A 21,451-nucleotide genomic window follows, 5' to 3' on the forward strand; every position below is an offset into this window, starting at 1 on the left:
GTTCTTCTATGTAACACAAGAGCAATATCTCTGAGATCAGAATCACAATTTGTCAGTGTAATCAGGAAATACACACTGCCAAACGAAGCAAATGGAAAAGTCCAACTTGAAGAGAAATGTCAAATACTCCCGAATGAACCATCTCATACAGACATTAAATGAGATATTAATATGGTAATGGATACATGTGCTTCTTGTTGTGTTGCAACATGAAGCTCAAGTCCAATCCAAGGGATTTCTGGGAATAATAAATGATATGATAAACAAATCAGGTAACCACTCCTCCTCCACAAACACACACACACACGCACACACACACACACAGCTGAATCTGAGCAGACAAGTATGTTTCCCTGAGCATTTATCCAAACATCAGAACGTGCCTCAAGGTAAATGACAGCAGCAGTGGAAGAATCACTGCAGAGGCCTTCTACAACCTTCACAGGGTGCAACAATTTGTGAACCATGTGTGGATTAGTGCTGCCTGCGGACCTAGTAGTGAGATTGTTTTCTCAACTGTTGTTTCTAAAGCCACGAATGGACTTTGAACCTTAGCTTCAAAGCCAACATGGACGTAAGGTCCTTAAATTCCTCAGACAAAAAAAAAAAGAAAAATTGAACATCTATAATTTCTTATAAACTGGGTAAACTCCATCTGCTGATGATTATATATGATCGAAAGCTCCAGATCAGTTACTAAATGGACTTTGTTCTCTCGACTAAAATCTCACAATATGTTTGATCTGTTGTTTTATATATAAAACATGTGTCAGCTCATACTCAAGGCTGATTTTCTGCACAATTTTCTGTCGCTTTTGAAGGAAGAGTCAGATCTTTGCTTTCACTTGTAAAAACAAGGCTTCTATTTTCTGAAAGTTTGCGCAACATTTAATGACTGTTATAATGCATCTGTTCCTCACATGTATGCAATACAGCCTCCAGGTGTTTGCTTTTAAGTTCTGGTTACAAAACCATGAGTCACCCGTTTGTATAATACTGTCGAAGCTAGGTTAATTCATGGACACATGCGTTTCTCTGTTCAAAGGAAGTGATATACCTTTAGCCTCTTAGCTCCATGAACTACACCCACCCACCACTGTGCACACATGCTTAACTCACAACAGTATCTGTGGATTGTCAGGTCTGTTCCTGGCTCTGTGGGATGGGGGCAGAGCAGATGCTGTGACAGGAAGTTACTAACATGGTCCAGATGTGAGGACAAGAGACCACCTCCACACAGCTGGAAAATGAGGATGACTACAGGCAGCGACTGCTGACATACACAGGATAAAGGATCCCTGTTCTGAAGAAAGCTCAATCAAAAAGGTATTATCATGCACAAGTGTAAATCAAATACAAGGTTTCTTGCAATGTTGTGGTGCCTGTCCTGCTGTGCATGTCCTCACGCACTAGCGGAAGTTTGTTTAAAACTATTTTTTAAGTGTTAGACTTATAATGAAATGAATACAAGGTTCAAAATAATTCAGATGTTTTGAATTAAAAGGGATATATCTCCAAGAGTCCAAATATTTCCTGAAGTAATCCTAAAAGGGGATAATTCAACTTGTGCCCCCTTGTGTTAAAATGAGGCAGTGCAACAAAAAGACAAAAAAAGCTGCCAGAGAGCCACTATGCTGACAACAGTGCTTTTTTATTAATTCACAAGCATGAATTTTACTCAGAAATCTAAAGTCAACATTGAAAATAACAGAAAAATACAAAAGTGTACGTGTAAAAAAAAAAAAAAGAATAAAAGAATTAACTTTCAGCTTTCAGATTAAATCAGATCTGATTATTGGATTATAAAAGAAGTTATCTAATGCAACACATTAGTGCATTTATCTGTATGATGTCCATGCAGGAAATCCAAAGAGAAAGACAATGACTAACAACATAAAGGACCTTTTTCACCATAACTACACAAAGGCACCGAACAATGAAAACGCTTAACAGGATCCATCTATACAGGGATGTTTAAGGGTTGTTTGGGTTTCCATTAATAGAGTTTTCTCTGTCTGGACTGAAGACCTCCAGAGAGCTGCATCTACCTCTGAGCAAAGTGACTTTTATGTCTCCCCTGTCTGCGGGTTTCACAGTCCATTAAAGACGGTAGACTAATCCTCATCTTCCTCTTCATCAATTAAGACCATCTTCCGTCTACGCTTCACAGGAGCGGAAATATCCTCCTGGTCTGAATCTGCGTCACCATTTTTATCCAGATCCATCGCAGCGGTGGAGTCACCCTCTGTAAAGACGGCACTGTGTTAATCAAATGCTGACGTACAGTCATGATTAAACACCTCTGCTGGCAGAGATCTATTATTGGTCCTGGACTGCTGTGGTACAGATGTAAAGTGAAATAAGGAATGAAAACTTTATCCAGTTATACTTTGAGCCTTCAGTTTTCTAGCTGGGTAGGTACCCTATTAGTTCTTCTAAAAGCAGCAAACATGAAAAACTTTTAGTTCCAACAGTGAGAAATACCTTCCTCCTCCTCATCATCATCCAGCACTCTGCTTCTTTTAGCTGAAGTCTTTTCTTGAGACCTGATATGAACAGGAACAGAGTTAGAATTTAGAAGATTTACTGTAGAGGTAAAAACAGACATTTCTGGGCTGCAGTTTGGCTTATTGCTCAAAAAACAAGGAGTTGATACGTCACCTCTCAGCTGTACTGTCTGTATCCTCAGTAGGGGTGACATCTGACACAGGAGCTTAAAAAAAAAAAAAAAAAGGGAGCAAAGTTATCTTAATCCAAAATGCTGAGCCTTTAGTGCTTTATCAACACCTAAAAGTGAACACATCATATTTCTTTTTCATCCGTCTCTTGTTTTTTTTTTTAAATAAAGGGTACCAGAGCAAATGTCTGAGTTGTAATACACGGAGAATCTTACCATCACTTTATACTGTTTACAAGATGTTACACTTTAATTTTTAACACCTGCGTGTTTCTCACTTTCAAAACCACATTCTTGGCTACTTCACTAGACACAACAGGCTATTATGTGCACTGAGTAACTTAACACTTACTTACATGAGAAAACTGTAATTAAATGGTGTAATTTGAGACAAGACAGAACAAGAAGCTTCTACACATACCTGTATGCTCTGTGGTGTGGTGTTTCCTCTTGCGTGCCAGCAGCAGTGCTCTCAGAGCTTGTGCTCTCTGTTCACCTGAGTTCTCCTCCTCCTCCTCCTTCTCCTCCTCCTCTCGGGGTTCTTCGGTTGGACTCCCATGTCCCTCCAGGTCCTCTCCACCTTTAGGTTCGTCCTCTCTCGGACTAAGAGCTGCAGCTGCACTCCGGAGCTGAGATGAGCTTATCTTTGCTGGGATTCTCCAAAAGGTCTCCTGGTTACCAAACAATGAAGAATAACTGTCATTAATTTACGTATATGTACAATATAAGCTATATAGTATTTTACCATCAGGTGTTTTTTAGTTAATCTATTATTTAGAAATTTTCAGCATTTGCACCTGTTCATTTGCAGGTGCTCGCATCCCCAGTTTGCGTAACAGCTTCTGGAATCTTTTGTTCTCCATCGCATCTTCGTTTGCCTCAGTCAGAGGGACAAGTGGCACCGGCTGGGACAAGCCTGATGAGTGCACAACATCATGTATTTCAACTGACTAAACACCACTAATTACAATGAGACATTCACACAACACTTTTTTCAACACAGTTTTTCTAGGACAAATTTAAAATACATTTCAAGGAATACTTTCACGTCTTTTGACAGATGAACTTACCATCTTCATCACGGTGAAGCGCCGTTTTATTCAGGCAATTCTGTAGCCACAACAAGGGTCCTGACATGCCTGTAATTAAAAAAACAAAACAAAATGAAACTGATCTCAAGAGTCCATAATACAGGAAAATCTGTGTACACACCAAAATCTGTAAGCTTTACATCATACTTCATCTAACAATAAGAGGTTCTGGTATCTGAAAAATTCTTTAATCATATTAAATATTTACAATTTCACTATTTCCAAATATCCATTTAAATCAAGTGTAGTCCAGCAGAAAGCACAGACTGCAAATTGTGAAAAGTGTTCAGGGCGGTTTTAGCTCACCTTCCTGATGTAGAGTAGACACCATGGTGCCTACATCAGCTCTCCTCTCTACTGTTGACTGCAGGCTTTGGCTCCTTCTTCCGCCATTTTGTGATTCTTTTCTCCCCCGCTCTTCCTCTTCTTCTTCTTCTTCCTCTTCTTCTTCCTCACTCTCTTCAGACTCATCCTCCTCATCATCTCTGTCCTCAAGATCATCTGGAAATTCTTGCGTTAGTCCAGATAGGAACTCTTCTTCAGTCTGTGGCAGAAAATACAGTTCAGAAGTGAAGTGAAGTCCTGAAAGAGCATCACCAGGGAATATACAAAACATCTGCTGATGGATTTTCAGCAAAATATTACATATGATGATTTTGTTTGACTTCATGTGTATCTGTCCTATTACTTTTTACCTCGATACTTTGGGCACTATGTGTTATATATCTCACACACAGTTCTTTCTATATTGATGTAAACCATCTCAAATTAAAAGCTGATATGTGTCACTTTAATGTAGTATCCATTAATGTATTTCAAAAAATCAGTAACTTTCCAAATATTATTTTGAGGCAATATACTTCTGTTTGTATCAGTGGCATAATCATCTCAATTTGTTCTACGGTCTTACTGTAAAAGATCAAAGTACAACTAAAATAACTTTACCATTCCTTTTCCAGAACTCTTCGCTTGAGCACTACGACTCCTCTTCTTGTAAAGTTCTCGTCTCTCAGACACCAGACCCATACTGAGCAGCTTGTCCACCACACGTGCACGAGAGCGCTTGGCTGTAATCTTCTTCAGGATATTACCCAGCACATCTGTGGAAAAACATACAATCAGTTTTATCTACTAAAGAGACAAATGAATGACATCAAATGAATGAGGTACAATAAGAGGCTACTGCATTCTCCTGTCACAGTCTACATAATGATGATATGGCATTCAACATGTACCGTCAGAGTCTTTGTACTCCTCAAAGAGCATCTGCAGCTCCTCCTCCTGCTCCTCAGTCCAAAGAACAATCTGGGTACCTTTCCTTTGTAAAAGAAAGACAATCCCTTTAACAACGGTCTCAACATATGAAGTATATATAGATTACAAACCAAACCATTCTGCAATATATAACATATTACTCAGTATGTCCATACATACTTCTGCTTCTTCAGTTCTTTAGCGTTGTCCACTAGTCCCATATGCACCAGCTGTGTCACTACCTGGCGTCGAGTGCGGGTGGTATTGCTGAGTAATGGCAGCAGGGTCTCCACAATGTCTGGCACTAAGAGTCATTAGTCAATGACAGAATTTAGACTTAACTACACATTGTGCAACTGCATCTTATAATAATACAACATACAGAAAAGATGTGCAAATGAAAAAAAAAGCAAGCAGACCTTCAGAGTGACGGTACTCTTCATAAAGATTGCGCAGCTCAAGTTCCTCCTCTTCAGTCCATGTTGGTTTCTTTCCCTTTCTGACATATTTAGGTGAATGAGATGCAAAATTTCAAATTGTAGAACATAAATTAGACTTTGCTATTTTGTATGCCTTACAATTTTATACAAATGCATATTTTCCTTGTAACTAGGTAACAAAGGTCAGCTTGACATGACACACATCGGTAAAGAAGAAATACAAAACATTGAGAACACCAACCCGTCGTTGCTGTAGCCTTCAGTCATCTCACGTACAGCCCCCACATTTTTCCAGAACAGCAGTTCAACATATGCTTTGTTGTTTTGTGCTGCCAGTGAAAAGAAACGGTTCAGCACATACTTGGCAAAGGTCACTAGTTCCTGTGAGGGAGAGAAAGAAACTAAGCTAATGTGTCTAATCTACAGTTGACCTTACATCACCAACGGCTTGCTTGACAACAGTAAATATATTTCGCTCCTCATGTTGTTACTGCACCTTGTAAGCAGCTGCAGCGGGGTCGCTCAGGATCTTGTTGAAGAGGTGGAAGACTGACAGCTGGAAGAGCTGGGCGTCCATTTTGAGTTCGACTGCCAAGCGGTGCAGCATGCGAGCGATGCAGTGGTTTGTGTGAGGTGTGTTTTTTGAGTATGATTTTAAAAGGTGGAGGTAGGGACGCACAATACTGGGGTTGGCAAACCTGTGAGGGAAGAAGAGTAACATGCCCCATTAGGAAGGTCATAAAATGTTTTAGCAAATAAACTCAAAAGTACTATTTGGTTTGCAGTGGCAGATTTCTGTCTTGAAGGTTATTATAACTTTTCCTCACTTTTTGATGAAGTCTAGAAAGTTGAACTCTGTTTCAGAAACCTGGACAGACTCCAACTCTTCCTCTTCCAACTCTAACACTGCATCATCGTCCTCCTCTACCCCAGGCTCAGGAGGAGATGACCCTGAAATTGGAAAGGCACGGTTTAAATGCTGCACAGATATTATAGAACAAAAGGTCACATAAACATATAATTAAAAAACCTACTTGGCAGGTTGGCATGCAGTATCTGCTTGAGGAGTTCCAGTTCCTCTTCGGGTTCCACATCAACTGAACCAAACACATCTCCCTCCGGCCACACCTCCCTGAGTACGATAAAAAGAAAATCTTGAATATTTATTTAACTAGACTTCCTTGATTGGTGTTACAGGTTGTTACAGTGCGTTGAGTCTCACTGACCTGGCAGCACGCAGCAGCGCCAAAGCTTCTGGTCCCAGTCGTGCCAGCAGGGCATCCTGCACCCGCACCATAGCTTCAGTCCGCTGCTCCTCAAGCGGAGTTTCAGATGTGGCATCGAATGGCACGATGCTTTCGGTTAAAGCCTCTGACAACTGCAGACAGTGGACAGAGAGGTGATGTTGATATCTTGATGAAATACTAAATCTGTAAAGTTTTCATTAAGGTCTAATTCACTCTGAGCTTTGTGGACAATAGTTTTGCATTTACAATGCAACAGTAAAATTTTACAAAAACATTTTTACCACCACAGAATGACCCAGTCAGCTAACAGTATGTCTTTATTAAAGATAAGTGCTTAATACCCAATTAGGAATGTACTACCTGAAAATCCAGATTGTATTATTTCTTTTTAAAATTAAATGGTTAAAGCCCTGACACATCTTTCTCAAGAGGCTCGCTAAAGGGGATCCTTATTACGGAACTTTAGAGAACCTCTTTGAAGCCAAACACACTTGTGCAAAATCTGCCCTCTGACAATCTCTCTCTAAAATTAAATAAATCCAGCCAAGATGATATAGGCTCTCTGCTCCGTCTCTGAGGTACATTTTCACACTGACCTGAAACCCCGTAGTCTTCAGCTCTTCCTCCACAATCTTCCAGGTATCCGCCAGGGCTTCTGGACTACTTTCTGCAGATGACGGCTTTTTTTCACCGCGAGGCTTTCTCCGTTTCACTCGCTTTTTCTGTAGAGTTAACAGAGTTAGATATTAAACATTTTAAACAGGTACTAATGGCTAAAATGTACACAAATTTAGCACAAGAACCTACCTGAACCATCAGACTTCTGCGACCTTTGCAGAAGCGTTCTAACATGCGCAAGAAGAGATGAGTTGATTCCACCAAGTCTTTAAGGTAGGAGTGAGGCTGTCTGGTTTCATCATACTTCCTCAGCAAGGTCAGGAAAATCTCTCTGTATTCCATCAGGTAGAATATGTTACCTAGAAGGTGAAGGTAAATAGATGAGGCAAAACTGTATTTCATTTGAGTTTAATTGGTGCTAAAACAGGCCATAATTCAAATTTCAAAGCTAAAACAAAGAGCACTCTGTCTGAACTCTTACTTTTAATAACACTGCAACTCTGACGGATGCTTTCATCATGTGAGTGGTCCATCTCGTTCACAGTCAGCAGCAGTTCCTGATATGCCTTTAATGCCAGGTGCATCCTAGAAAGAATACATGATATCAGTCTGCGACCAACTAACAGATTTGACATTTTTCTAACAACCTGCTTCCTAATGATCTTCTTACCTGCGGGACCAGGATGTGGCCTCTTTGCGGTCAGTGAGCATCATCTCATAGTAGTTGGTGATGTTGCGCTCAATAAAATGGAACGCACGGATGGACATGGTCTCAGAAACTAAGTCGGCACGGAAACCGTTGCCCCGGTTGAAAGCCATGAAAAAGCTGAGCGCCCAGAGGTAGTAGGATTCATCATGCTGCTGAGCCTGCTCTCGAATCAGACTTTCCTGTAGAGGAGACGAGAAAGAACAAGAAGCACTCAGGGTGTTACACTTTCTGTTGTATACAACACGTCTTGTGAAACTTTTACAATATTGGTCCACAACTGTTCACAGCAAATAAAAAAAAATCTACTTGCAATAAGAGTCACCTTTCAAAGATAATGTAATATTTTAACTGAATTAATCAAATAAAAAACATGATTTGTATTGACCCTACTTTCATTAAAAAAAAAAAAAAAATTAAACCAACAGTAAATAAAAACTGTAACTGTTGGGGTGGATGGTCTGGGTGGAAATCAATATTAGAAACAGAAAGGGAGCTTAATGGAAAAATTAAGAAATGCACTGGGCCATACTGCATGATTTCTCTTAAAAAATTGGAGGTTGTGTATATAATAGGAGGAAGCCCAGATGAAAATAAAGTGTTTGAAGTGTCTATGAAGTAAAAAACAGAGACAGCTATTACAAAAAAACGGCCACACTAGCTCATTGGATCATTCTGCATAACTGGGAGGGATATTACTGCAAAAATTCTGATGTTTTTTGTATCAGTTCACAGCACATTATCTGTGCATATCCAAATAATGCATTTGTATTCGTTAACACCCCTATTGTATACAACTCATCGGGAGTCAAAAGGAGGCAGCGTGGTATTGAGTCTGTGCTACAAAGAATGAGTCATTCATGTTACAGTGACTAACCTTGACAAGGTACATGAGGCGATTGTAGCAGTTTTCCAAAAAGTCCACACAAAACTCTCGCAGGAAGAGTCGAACATTTAAGGCCGAGCGGCGTTTGTCCTTACACTCCTGGGCCTGTCGGTTCCTCCTGGGAACACGTCTCACTGCTTTGCCCGTGTCATGAGTATAGTTTTTGAACTAAAAAAAAAAAGAAAAAAAAAAAAAGACACAGATTCATGATTATGAGATCACCAATCCTAGTATTGCAGATAAGGTATAGGAGTTGTACTACTCACATTATGAATATTTCTGTGATAAATCACATCTTTGTCTGCGATTGACTTGAGGCCTTTAACAACAAAGGAGCCTCCGAAGCGAGAGTGTCTGAAAGAAAAACATCAAGGCACAGTCAAGCAGAATAGAATATAAACATAGATAGATAAATAGATAGATAGATAGAAAACAGTGAGGTAGGTTAAAGAAACAAATGCAATTAAAGGCTATAATATGCACAATAACTAAATCGACTGACTCAAATATAAAAATATATTAAAAAATGATGAAAACTGAAATACATTTTATTCCTGGAGCAAAGAGTTAAGACTAGTCGTTCACCCATAATTCACATATTCCTTTGATCACTCGGGCACTGCAGCAGGTCATTCAGGTACAGGTGACTTAGATTGAGGTTTTTAAGAGGTTTAAGAGGTATGACGGCAATAAGAGCTTCTCTTTCTGTCTGGCAAATACTGCAAGTGGTGACTGGTGGAGGAAAAATCTTTTACATCCATTGCATCATCCTTTTACCAAAGTATATCTGCTTGCATGTACCTGGTTCCTCTGTATAACATACGAGACCGTTTCTCTGCAAGCTCCTTCTGCCTCAGTGCCTCCAGCTCCTGAGAGTCTCTGTGCTTCTCTTCTGCTGAGCGAGCTTGACCAGCGCTCACCAAAGCTTCCGGCGTCTGTAAGGAAAAAAAGGGAAAAATCTCAAACATAGAAAACAGCTGGTAATCTACTGTATATGTGTACCTCCCAAAAAGGGTTCTTCTGTCTAACCTGGTCTCTGAACATGAGGGAGATGATTTCCAACACATGCATACTCCACTGCTGCTCGCTCTGGGCCGACGCCAGGAACTTGACCAGGTCATCGAAACCGCTCATGTGAATGGCCCACAGCAGCCTGTCATGGACGCTGGCATCATCGTCCACTTTCTACATCAGGAGGAGAGACAGAAGTTAGGGAAGGAGGAAGTAAAGGAGAGGAAATGGGTAAATGGAAGAGCAGTCCCGTATAGGCACGGTTTAGCTCTCCCTCTTTAAAAATCATGTTGGCACGCGTGTTAAAGTCAGACCTTCTCCTCACAGGGATCCGCAGGTACATGAAGCACATTCCTGACCAGCAGCAGAATCCTCTCTATAAGCAAGTTATCCTCCTCCTGTCTCTGCTCCCAGTCCTGAAGGGGAAGGTGGAGTAGGGAGAAACAGCAAGAAAAGCAGAAACACATATGAATAAAAAAAATTTTTTAAAAATTTTACTATTATAATCTTGGAAAACTTCAAGATTCAATCTTAGAAACAGGTCAAGTAAAAGTAGTGTTTTCAAGTGAAACACTTACCAGTTGTAGAAGGTTGTACAATGTCTCACTTAAAACACCAAACACACTCTCACTGGCAAATGCCTGAAGCCAAAGACAGATGACACTTATTATCATGTTTCACATGTACAGATAAACATGAATTGTTATAGTCATAACAGCAGAACTTATCCAACTCTTCAATATTCACTGTACAAATATTAATACATATAAGAAAATGTGGAGCTGCAACAATTAGTCGATTAATTGATTGATTGCCAATTATTAAATTAATCGCCAACTATTTTCATAATGGATTAATCGTTTTCAGAAAGAAGAAAAAAATTCTTTTTAGTCTTTTATGACAGTAAACTGAATATCTTTGAGTTGTGGACTGTTGGTCCAGACAAAACAAGACATTTGAGGACATAAACTTTGGCTCTGGGAAACAGTGACTGACATTTTCCCCCATTTTCTGATATTTTATAGACCAAACAACTAATCTATTAATTGAGAATAATTGAAATATTAATCAATAATGAAAATAACTGTTAGTTCCAGGCCTAAGAAAATATAAATAAAATATGGTATTACTGTTATAAAAGGGGACTATACCTCTTTATAGGCTTGTAAATGAGATGTCACTTGCAAAAAGTGATGTCTAAACACTGGGTCGTCAGGAACTTTACCAAAGCAAAGCATGGCAGGCTGAGTGAGATTGACCATGAGCCTGGAAAAAACAAAAGAAAACATGTGATTAAATATTTCTCTTGAAAATTAGCACACAATAATGTATAACAATAGTGGTACTGCTGTAACAATGATATAAGACTGTATTATGATATATTGACAAATATGTTATTTGTTTCACCTGTATTATAAATATTCATCAACATAGATTTTAGGTTCAAGAGAGAAGTTTCATCTTAGGGTGTCTACCTGATGCAGCAATCAAACAAGGCCTTGTCTTGTCCATGCTGAGTGATGATGGGTAGAAGGTCATTCTGTACAATCTGGCCTGAACCCAGTTGCTGGCGGACATCACGGGTGTCATCTTCATGCCGTAAATACCGGATCAAGTCTTTCACACTCTCTGTAACAGAAACACAGGAGACAGTTAGCATAGGACTTGTGCAGATGCTTTTCTGATCTTCATCCATAACATGAATATACAACCCATCCATCTGGTGATGCAGGAGAAACTGACTTAATATCTTTACCGTCTGAAAACCACTCACCGACACAATCAGCTTCTTTGTGATAGGTGTCTCCTTCCAGATAGCCAAGAGCACTGCACGTTGCCAGAAGCTCACAATTCATTCTGAGTAAGTCCATACACCATCAGCCAGCACAAAGATGAAGGTTCAATCTGTGTAATCAGTCATACAGTGAAACAGAGAAAAAGAGAAACTATGAAGAGGAGAAAGAAACTTATTTACTGTCTGAATCACATACAGAACAGGACAATCTGATCTTAAGTTCATCACAACATGTTGCATCTATTGTGTCTACTGTGTTTTATGTGCAATTCTCAATGACAAAGCCAATACAATCAATAGTCAATAATGATAGTAAATCTGCATGGTCAACAAGACATGGAACATGATTCTGATAATTAGTCACCTAATGCAGGAGATCTCTAATTTTTCCTTGTCCAGGACCTCCAATTAGATGAGCATAAGACTGTACCCTGTTTGATTTGAGGTCACACAGGAATCTATATCAATATTTCTGCTGTTAAATATTATATAAGATAAATACAGAGTGTGTGTGTGAGTTAAATGACAGAACACCAAGGAAAGAGGCTTTTCCCGGAGACCTCCTGCATCCCTTTCATGGGCCCCTGGCAGTCCCCCTGACCCCACTTCGGGAACCACTGTGATTAATACATCAACAACTATGTTTTAATGCACCACAAGTGTCTCACCAATTCTGGTCACGTAAGCTGATTAAGGACTTTGGGAAGTTGCAATATTTTAAGTGGGGTCTAGGTATAATTATCTACAGATTACCTACATTTTTTTAAACTTTTAAATGTTCCCTGTAGACCAACCGAAATCCCAGACTAAGCAAGCTGCCCCTAATGTTACATCCAATGACTCATTTGGTACTTTGAAGGACAATTTTGACTCAGCCGTGTTTGATTCTTGCTGAATAAACACTGTGAATCAAAATTAACTGAACTTTAAGGTAAGTCAATGTACAATTACTTACTGTTATTGTTAGGTGAACTATAAAGGCTTATATTAGTTAAAGTATCTGACACAGCACAGGACGGTTTTTCTACACATTTCTAAAGTAAATTAACTGATAGCTGTCGTTTTCTGTTACACTACCAACCAAACAGTTGACGCTAGCCGTGAAGTTGGTTAGCCGCAGTTCACTGACGGAGACCGCGCAACGACTTCAGTCTTGTTTTAGCAAATAAAAAAACAGCCTAACTAACTTACCAGATCAGTCAAATGCTGCTACTCTCCATCTGCCGTGTTCAGCAGCCGGTGTTGTTTAATGTTACGCCTCTTTTCTATCAGTATAACGTTTATTTCAGACTGTTGTGTCGCAGATCTGACAGGTCGGACAAGTCTCGCGCCAAGACAGCGAGCGAACACTCAGAGAGCGGATGTAGAATGTCGTCATCACCAGTGTACTTTATGTCCTGAGTTTGACATTTCAGGTTAACAGAACCAGAAAACTCCCGTCAAAACTCTGATAAAAACAACGAATTGACTGTGTTAGGTTTACGAACAGAAGGTAAGATTAGATTTAGAGCCATGGTCGACGTTTGGGTGTGCCATAGTTTGAGAATTTAGTGGAATATACTTGCATTTTGAGCTAAAGACTCGCCTGAGAGGTTTTACTCAGGGATTAATCGCACAAAGTACGTGGAGTCCCTCTCATAGGTCTCTCTTGCTGTATAATCATTTAGAGTAGTTTGGTGTTTAGTTTAGTTTGCTTGTCTGCCGTTGTTTTCTAACCCTCCTCGACATTTGTTAAGTGTTTATACATTTTTCTAATAAGATTTATTTAAAGAAACATTTTTTAAATTTAATGTAGATGGTATGCGCGTGATGTCACCGTGCAGGAGGCACCGAGGTTCGTCATTCACATGGAAAAAAAAACATAATAAATTTGGGGTAATCTGCTGGACGACCAGATTTGGTAAAAAAAATTAGGGATGAGGCAGCTGCAACATGAAGGTAAAAAAAGAGGTCTTACTCTTTATTTTCTTTGTGTTGTGTGTTGTATGTTTTTAATGCTGAAGCACTTTGAGATTCATCCCGAATGAAAAGTGTGGTACAAATCAAAGGTGTTAATAATAATAACAATAATAATAATAACAACAGTTTCCTGAATTAACCATGTTAATGTATTTACAAACCAAACGGCTAGAGTGGTTGGTTGTGATCAGACAAACACTGCGTTACATAAATGTGTTATGCCCTTGTCCCTGTCTGTGCACACCACTCATTCTGAATGACTGATAATAAAATTTGTCTCTCACAAGTCCAGGATGCGCGTACATAAAGTACAACAAGGTTTTTATGGATAGCTTGTATGGAAGAGGGCACTGGCCTTAAAACCAAGGCCAAATAACAATCTTGTAGTAAATATAAATGAAAAAGTTATGTGGACAGACAACACAGATTTGCTCCAATTAAGTTTATTTGCTCTTACATAATCATTCATCAATCATGCCAGATACACACAGCATTGCGAAGCACATTCAGTAAGTCTTTTCCATCAATGACGGTCATCTTTTCATTTTCTCTTGTGTTGCATGTTTATTAATAATTCATGTCTTTGGAAATTTGGAGGCTGGAACAGTAAGAGGATAGCAAAGCTTCTAAAACAAATGCAAATAGGTTCATTTATTATCGGTTTGTCCTTTTAAGGTGTTGAACAAAGGGCAGTGTCTCAAGTTTTGTAGGTAAGTCATATCTACGACACAAACGACTAAAATCATAAACTTCTCAAACTATTTCAGACTATTGTTTAATAGTCTGCTACAAATATGTGGTCATCTAAGGATTCCACAGGATTGCACTGTAAATCAAGGCCTCGAGTGGTATGTTAATAAAGTGGTTCAGCTTAGCCCTACAGATGAAACAAAGTGTTCAGCAAAAGTTAGGTGGCTTTAATAGCACCAAAGTGACACTGTCTAAAGGGATTCATTCAACATTGCACCTACACTGAGAGAATCTTCGCACCTATACTGAGACAATGAAAGACAACTAGCCAGAAACAAGGACTAAATAGGTCAGAGTTGTTTTTTTCTAATTTTTTTCTTTTTTTAAATGTTTTTTTTTTTCCCTTATCATGGCACTAGCCTTCACATTATCTAATCAGATTTCATCTACTCGTTCTTGTCATCCTTGTCAGTGTGGCCGGAGTCGGTCTCCTTCTCCCTCCTGGACTCCTTCACCACCTGATAGAAAAGAAACACTCAGATTAGAATTTAATTTATAGCTCTTATGTTCCTCACAGTTTTCTCACACAGCAAAAAATATCAAACCAGTAACAAATTTTTATTTTATGTCTTGTCATTTTTGTTAAAAAAAAAAATCTTACCTCTCCATCTCTAGTCTCAACTGTCTTTATCACAACAGTCCTCTTGGTCCCACTGTCTGGAGTGTGTTCATATTCTATGAAAAGCCAGATTAAAAGAGACATCTACATTGAGATACATTTGCGTTTCACAAAACATAAGTTTTTTTTCTTTGCTGAATCACTTTTTTAAGATTTACTTCAGTGGTTGAAGTCAAAAGAGAACCATAGCTTACCTCGCTCACCAATGTGATTTGTCATGCCAATATTGAGGATGGGAACAGTAATCCTAAACAGGGAATATAAGATTAAGACTTGTTTAACAATTGCTCTGAAGTTCTTAATGGACATAGATTAAAAACCGTGTCTGTTGCAGAAAGATAGCTGTAACATTTTGCAGCTGTAAGGTGAAAAAGTCAACATCCAGAAAGTCATTAATAACACAAAATCACTTACAAACTTCTTACTTTTACTACTCCTTCCTTTTGTATGAGTCCAAAGATACATATCTATATCTATGAGCAATTTAGAGTCTCAAATCCATCTGTCATGCATGTTTTGTTTTTTAATTCAAGAGGAAACTGGATCATTTAGAGGAAAATACTTTGACCTCCACCCAAAAAATTGCTAATTCACCAATGTCCACCTTGCGTCCAAAGTTAAAAGAGAGAAATCTATAAAATATTCATGCAAAAATTGGACCTTGGTATGTGCTCCCTCACCTGCTCTCCTCCCCCTCCAGCAATTTACGATAAGTGGCAATCTCAATGTCCAGAGCCATTTTGACATTGAGGAGGTCCTGGTACTCCCGAAGGTGGCGAGCCATCTCCTCCTTCAGGTGGCGGATCTCATCCTCCAGTCTGCCAACATTATCCTGGTAGTTGCCAATCTCATTGCCAAACTGGTCCTCCATTTCACGCATCTGCCTCAGCAGAGCCTCATTCTGAAAAACATAACATTAAAGGTTTAATGTGTATAATGTAAAGTTACAGATTAATACAGAAAAATAAGAGGTGGGGTTTGTCCTCACCGTGTTCTTCAGTGCATCAACTTCACAGTTGAGAGACTGAATCTGCCTCCTGGACTCGTTGGCCTCCTGCTTGGCCTGCCTCAGAGCGTCACCGTTGCGTTTTGCGGACTCAGTCAAATCAGCAAACTGCAGGAACAAACATGAAGCACAACAGCATGAGTATGTGTTTGTGTTTTCTAGTGGGATCATCTGTCTGTCTGTCTGCCTACCTTGGACTTGTACCAGTCCTCAGATTCCTGCATGTTCTTCAAAGCAATGGTCTCATACTGGGCCCTGATGTCCCTCAGAGCACCAGTTAGGTCTGGCCTGGAGGTGCTGTCCACCTCCATCTTCAGGTGCTGGGTCTGGACGCTCACTTGCACATCCTGGATTTCCTGATAATACAAGCATTTGCACACAAACAGAGACACAAATGTTGAATCAAAACCTTGGCAAGAGTTTTAAAAATGTTAAAAAAAACACCACCTGCATTCACCATCAGTATCCTCCAGGGTTCAGTTCTGAAACTCCTACTTTTCTCTTGTTGATGTAATCACTTAACATAGCTTTTCATCCATATTATATGCTGATGATACTTAAATAATATTTTCTTTTCCTCCTTGCAAAGCTCAGTGTCAGACTAAAGACCCATCTGTGTTTCTAAAAAAAAGTGTCTGAACGTACACATATTTCTTGCTTACTGGCTTAATATGTTAGTTTGTCACAGTGCTAGTGGTGACCGACAGCTTAATGTTGCGATTAATGGTACTACTTGCAATATATTGTATGAAGAGCGCTTAAGCTACAGTAAACAGAACTTAACTTGTGTGGCGTGCCCTGGTAGCCTACTGGTTAAGATGCATGCCAAATTATTGCAACATCTCCGGTTTGATTACATGTCATTCCCTGTCTCTCTCTCCCTCCGTTTCCTGTTGTCTCTTAACTTTTGCTGTCCAATAAAGGCAGACAATGTCCCCAGAAAACGTAACTTGTGTAATAATTGAAATCAGTTGTAGAGAAAGAGTTTAAGATTTTATTAATCAAGCACATGAATTACATCCTGTCGTCTAATCACTGGAATGGTCTAATTAAAGCCAAATGTCTTCAATCATTAAATCTGATGGTATTGTATCATGAATACTGAGCAGTATTGCAAGTCATCCTTGATAAATCTAGATGGTTATCTTTAGGCCTTCAGACAACAGATTGTTATAAATTACTCTTGAAAAAAGGAACTTCACCATTTCTACACGTACAGTGGTAAAAGTGCAGATGTGGCACCACTTACTTCATCATGGATCTTCTTTAGGAATTCAATCTCATCCATCAGAGACTCAATCTTCCTTTCCAGCTCCAGGCGGGACAAAGTGGCATCATCCACATCCTAATTGTTACATGAGATTAACATAGTTTACGTTGCAAGAATCATCTACTGCCAAAAAATTTCATCATAAGTGTCTTTTTTTTTTTTTTAAATAATATGACTTCTGCGATTACATTTCCATATCAGCAGGTGATAAACAATTGACAGTCCTTCCCATGGTTTGGGTCAAAATGGTTAGGTTTATGCACAAAAACCACTTGGTTGCAGTTAGGGAAAGATCATGGTTTGTGTTAAAACAATAAAATGCTGTAAACTCTGTACCAATAAAACAAACTACTGTCACAGAAAACCAGTCTGGACCAAAAGTCTGTGGACTACTAGCATAGAATACCAGTCCCAGTAGTTTGTAAATTATTGCACCAGTTGTGTAGCCATAGCCACTACCAAATTTTTATGGTTTTATGTTTTTTTTTATTTTAATGTTCATTATGTTCACCATTTTAAGCATGCTAACGTTTGCTAATTAGCACAAAAGTCAGAGTTCAGCTAAAGGTGATTTGGTCATAATTGACAATGGTGCTAGATGAAAAGTGAAGGGATTACCAAAGTCATTAGGCTCCATCCTCTCAGCACCATCAGTGTCTGCACAGAATTTCATGGCAATCCTTTCAGTACTTTAGATATTTCAGTCTGGGCCAAAGTGGTGAAGTGACTGATCGACCGACAGACAGACATCTCCATCTCTAGAGCCAGCATGGCTAAAAATATTCTAAAAATATTTATATTAAGTGCCTTAGTGAAAAAAAAAAATATCTGTCCACTGCAATAGTCTGATGACAATTTATAAATCTGGTCTGACATATTACTGCTCACTCCAGGGTGACACTGGAAGTGTCGGAGATGAAACAAAGCTGTTCATTTTGACCTGCCATCCGAGCCTGAGGACACTGTAATCAATATGGTAATCACGGTCCAGAGAGCTGAGTGTTTACCTTGCGGAAGGCAACCAGGTTATTCTCAGCATCTGCCCTCTTCTGGGCCTCCTCTTCCAGCCTTGATGACACAGAGAGAGACAGAATATTTCAAATCATTTAGGAATCTCTTTCAGACACCCAGAATCTCTTTACAGAAGACAGACAAAGGAACACTTTTGTTTTTTCACACGAACATACTTGCCGTCTAAGGTTGCACCAGGGCATCAGCTGGCAAAAAGCTTTCTAGATCAATTTGTTAATTCATTGTCCTGTAAAAAGGTTTTGGGAGTATGCCCAGTGGGATCAGCAGCTGCCCTTTTCAACTAAAGCGTTTTTCTCTACAGTTCAATAAGGTCATCTACACAAACTCAATAAAGTAATATACACACACTTCCTATCTCTGTAAAGATTTTAAGCTGTGACTGAAGATTTAATATAGCTAGTAAACAGTCAAGGGACAGATAAGGCACAGATTATTTCAGGGTAATTGTATAAAATCTACTGTATGTTGAATTGCTGCTCCTGCAAAAATGCAAAAGTGAAAATGAAAATAGAAAAAGGACAATATATTCAATTTCTGAAAGACTTCTTACCATAATGCTCCAGCAAACTCAGTTAAAATTCATGAGTCACTGGGATGAGTCATCATAAATTATATAAAGATGTCAGATACATAAGTTTGCTCATTCTCCGATAACTTTTATGAGTAATGGGGTCGATATCTGGATGTCTGGATGTGGGTCTGTCCTGTCAGACAGAAGTCATGACCGGGCTGCACATAAAGTAGATTAATGTGGAAAGCATCACAGAGCGGAGCCTGCTTCCTCATCTTTAATTCATGTGGTGTTACAGGGGGGCCTTTTGTCCTAATGGGGTCTCTGGCACCATCCCATCAGCAAAGAGGGACACTGAAAACACACCTAATGGAGTCACTGAGTCACATTGATTTTTCCTGATGCTATTCTCACCATGCCTGATATTCAACCTCTCTTCCTCTGGTCCCATTTCCTCTCTCTTCCCTCCCTGCTCCTCAGTCGACCCCACCCTGTGTCTGGTCCATCCGTCTGTCCTCCTCCTATCTCCTCTCATCTCCCTGTGTGCATGTACATAATTCTGTGTGTGTTTCTAAAAGTCTGTACATTTGCATTATTTAAAGAACTCATTTGTCACAGCCATATTTTTCTGCAGGTCACTTTGCTGTCACAGATAAACATAAAACCTTGTTTTATGTTTAAATTGCTAATGTGCAAGACATTCTGTGAAGATATAGGCTCATACACTGCAACAAGCTGATACACATGATGCAGGGCAGTGTCTGTGGTGTCCAGTCTGCTTGAAGTGCCACACCCTACACCGACATCTTTACTGGACTCAAGTGGCAGACGCTCAGGGACTCTCCCCCTCCTCTCTGCTTACAGTGGACAATGGACTCTGTATTGTTACAACGTCAGTGAAGGATATCATGCTGGCACTGGTTGCCCACACCCATGGCTCATCTTACAGTGCATCACTGGCAAACCCAAATTAGGGCAATATTGGAATAAAGAGGGGAGAAAACAGTTGTAAACACAATATGGCTTTGTTGTGACAGTATGATGGAATGGAACAGTTTACATCTTTCTCTGAAAAGTGGTACTTTAATGTTCTCAACATGAGGCCAAACAATTCTTCAAAATATTTGATTCTATCTATCTATCTATCTATCTATCTATCTATCTGTCTAGCTCAATCCTATCATATCATATCACAGGCTTCAGTTAATTGATCTTCATGTCTTCATGCATGACACTTTTTGTCATCATGTTGGTACCAACCTCTGCTTGACCATGGCCAGATCCTCAGCCAGGTTGTCCCTCTCCAGTTGGTACTGGTCCCTCTCCTTGCCGATGTTGTCCATCTGGCGCCGCAACTCCCTCAGCTCCTCCTGGAAGATCTCAGAGGCGCGATTGGGCTGACCATGCTGCTGCTGGCCTTTGTACTGGGTGAGTTCCTGCTGCAGTGCGCCATTCTGCTGCTCCAGGTAGCGCACCTTCTCGATGAAGCTGGCAAAGCGGTCGTTGAGCTCCTGCAGCTCGGCCTTCTCATTGCTGCGGGTGGTGAGGAACTCCTGGTTGACGGCTTCAGCCAGGGTGAAGTCCACCTTGTCATAGGAGAGGCGAGGGGGCTGGGTGCTGGAGCGGGAACGCTGTTGGTGGTAGACGGTGGAGCGGGATGCCACAGCAGGTGACACCGAACGCATGTAGCGTCCCCCGGACATGGGCATGCGAGAGAATGCAGGAGAGTAAGAGGACATGGAGATAGGGTGTGGGCTCCCAAAGGTGCGTCGATAGGACGTGGAGGTATGCATTGCAGTGTGGCTCATGGTTGGTTTAGTTCTGTTCTCTGCCGCTGTTCTCTCAAGAGCTGGAAAGATGGAGAAGCTTGGAGATGCTCGTCAAGCAACAGGACATCAGACTGAAGAGGCTGGGGGTTTTATACTCACAGGCTTGCTATCCCATCATCCTCACACCTCCCCCTCCCTCGTTTTTCCTCACCCCACCCACATAAACCCTTCCTTTCTCAATCACTCTTCAGCATATAAGCTTTAGCCACTCCCTACCCTTCAGATATAGACCCTGCCTCTCTGTGCTTTCACCGGCGCTCTGTCTTGCTCTCTGTCTCGACAGCTCCACCCTTTTAACCAGAGCACTTGGCAGGAGGCCAGACTGACTTCCACATTGCTGCTTTGACAACTAAAGATGTCTGCTCATGCCCACCCCTCCCCGCGTCTCTGATTTATGTTTGACACTTTACACGGGTGCTCGCTTATTGAGTCTTAGTTTTGATTGTTGTTTCTCAAAGTTGTTCCTTCACATCGTCTTTTACTGCCTGCACTTGTAATGCAGGCAAGAGTAACATTACTAACAAATGTGTCCAGGATTCTGTTACCGATTCTTCTATAAGAAAATGCGAAATTGAAGCTTAAATTGGATCACGTGGATAAATTGATTTTGATTCTTTTTCCCCTCCATTTGTCTCGCTCCCTCACTGCTCTCTGTCTCTCTCTCCTTTTACAGTAATGGAATACTTTATTGATATCCTGGGTGTCTGGGGCAGAGCCATGACTCTGCAGTTATTCTATCCTTTTGAAATG

At 40.1% G+C, this 21,451-nt stretch overlaps 2 protein-coding genes across 2 annotated transcripts; both read right to left on the reverse strand.

Annotated features, from left to right (window-relative positions):
- Positions 1-1,632: 1,632 nt before the first annotated feature.
- Positions 1,633-13,079, reverse strand: timeless (timeless circadian clock). The gene is made up of 30 exons (XM_067587647.1): positions 12,917-13,079; positions 11,705-11,835; positions 11,406-11,559; positions 11,082-11,196; positions 10,509-10,571; positions 10,245-10,346; positions 9,949-10,104; positions 9,721-9,854; positions 9,186-9,273; positions 8,911-9,087; positions 7,998-8,215; positions 7,809-7,912; positions 7,517-7,686; positions 7,306-7,431; positions 6,689-6,840; positions 6,497-6,594; positions 6,290-6,413; positions 5,959-6,160; positions 5,704-5,843; positions 5,442-5,521; positions 5,203-5,326; positions 5,004-5,086; positions 4,714-4,868; positions 4,075-4,312; positions 3,748-3,816; positions 3,475-3,593; positions 3,099-3,348; positions 2,662-2,713; positions 2,485-2,546; positions 1,633-2,245 (listed from the first exon to the last, which is right to left on the reverse strand). Exons 2-30 carry the CDS (start codon positions 11,799-11,801, stop codon positions 2,115-2,117), a joined length of 3,783 nt encoding a protein of 1,260 aa, XP_067443748.1. The 5' UTR covers positions 11,802-11,835; positions 12,917-13,079; the 3' UTR covers positions 1,633-2,114.
- Positions 13,080-14,111: 1,032 nt separating this feature from the next.
- prph (peripherin) lies at positions 14,112-20,850 on the reverse strand. Its single transcript, XM_067587648.1, has 9 exons — positions 20,133-20,850; positions 18,337-18,397; positions 17,309-17,404; positions 16,251-16,415; positions 16,042-16,167; positions 15,734-15,954; positions 15,248-15,300; positions 15,036-15,109; positions 14,112-14,892 (listed from the first exon to the last, which is right to left on the reverse strand). Exons 1-9 carry the CDS (start codon positions 20,678-20,680, stop codon positions 14,821-14,823), a joined length of 1,416 nt encoding a protein of 471 aa, XP_067443749.1. The 5' UTR covers positions 20,681-20,850; the 3' UTR covers positions 14,112-14,820.
- Between the last annotated feature and the right edge of the window lie 601 nt (positions 20,851-21,451).

The sequence above is a fragment of the Thunnus thynnus genome, chromosome 4 (genome assembly GCF_963924715.1).
Source record: "Thunnus thynnus chromosome 4, fThuThy2.1, whole genome shotgun sequence".
Classification (NCBI taxonomy): Eukaryota; Metazoa; Chordata; class Actinopteri; order Scombriformes; family Scombridae; genus Thunnus; species Thunnus thynnus.

Bases quoted from the DNA above. Each gene is read 5' to 3' on its own strand.
- timeless (XM_067587647.1), bottom strand. From the start codon at position 11,801: ATGGACTTACTCAGAATGAATTGTGAGCTTCTGGCAACGTGCAGTGCT. The intron at 11,560-11,704 runs GTGAGTGGTTTT...TTTCTGTTACAG, and splicing joins CAAAGAAGCTGATTGTGTCG to AGAGTGTGAAAGACTTGATC. The intron at 5,844-5,958 runs GTGCAGTAACAA...TCTCCCTCACAG, and splicing joins CCGCTGCAGCTGCTTACAAG to GAACTAGTGACCTTTGCCAA.
- prph (XM_067587648.1), bottom strand. From the start codon at position 20,680: ATGAGCCACACTGCAATGCATACCTCCACGTCCTATCGACGCACCTTT. The intron at 16,168-16,250 runs GTAGGCAGACAG...TTGTTCCTGCAG, and splicing joins AGGACTGGTACAAGTCCAAG to TTTGCTGATTTGACTGAGTC. The intron at 15,110-15,247 runs GTAAGCTATGGT...GGCTTTTCATAG, and splicing joins AAATCACATTGGTGAGCGAG to AATATGAACACACTCCAGAC.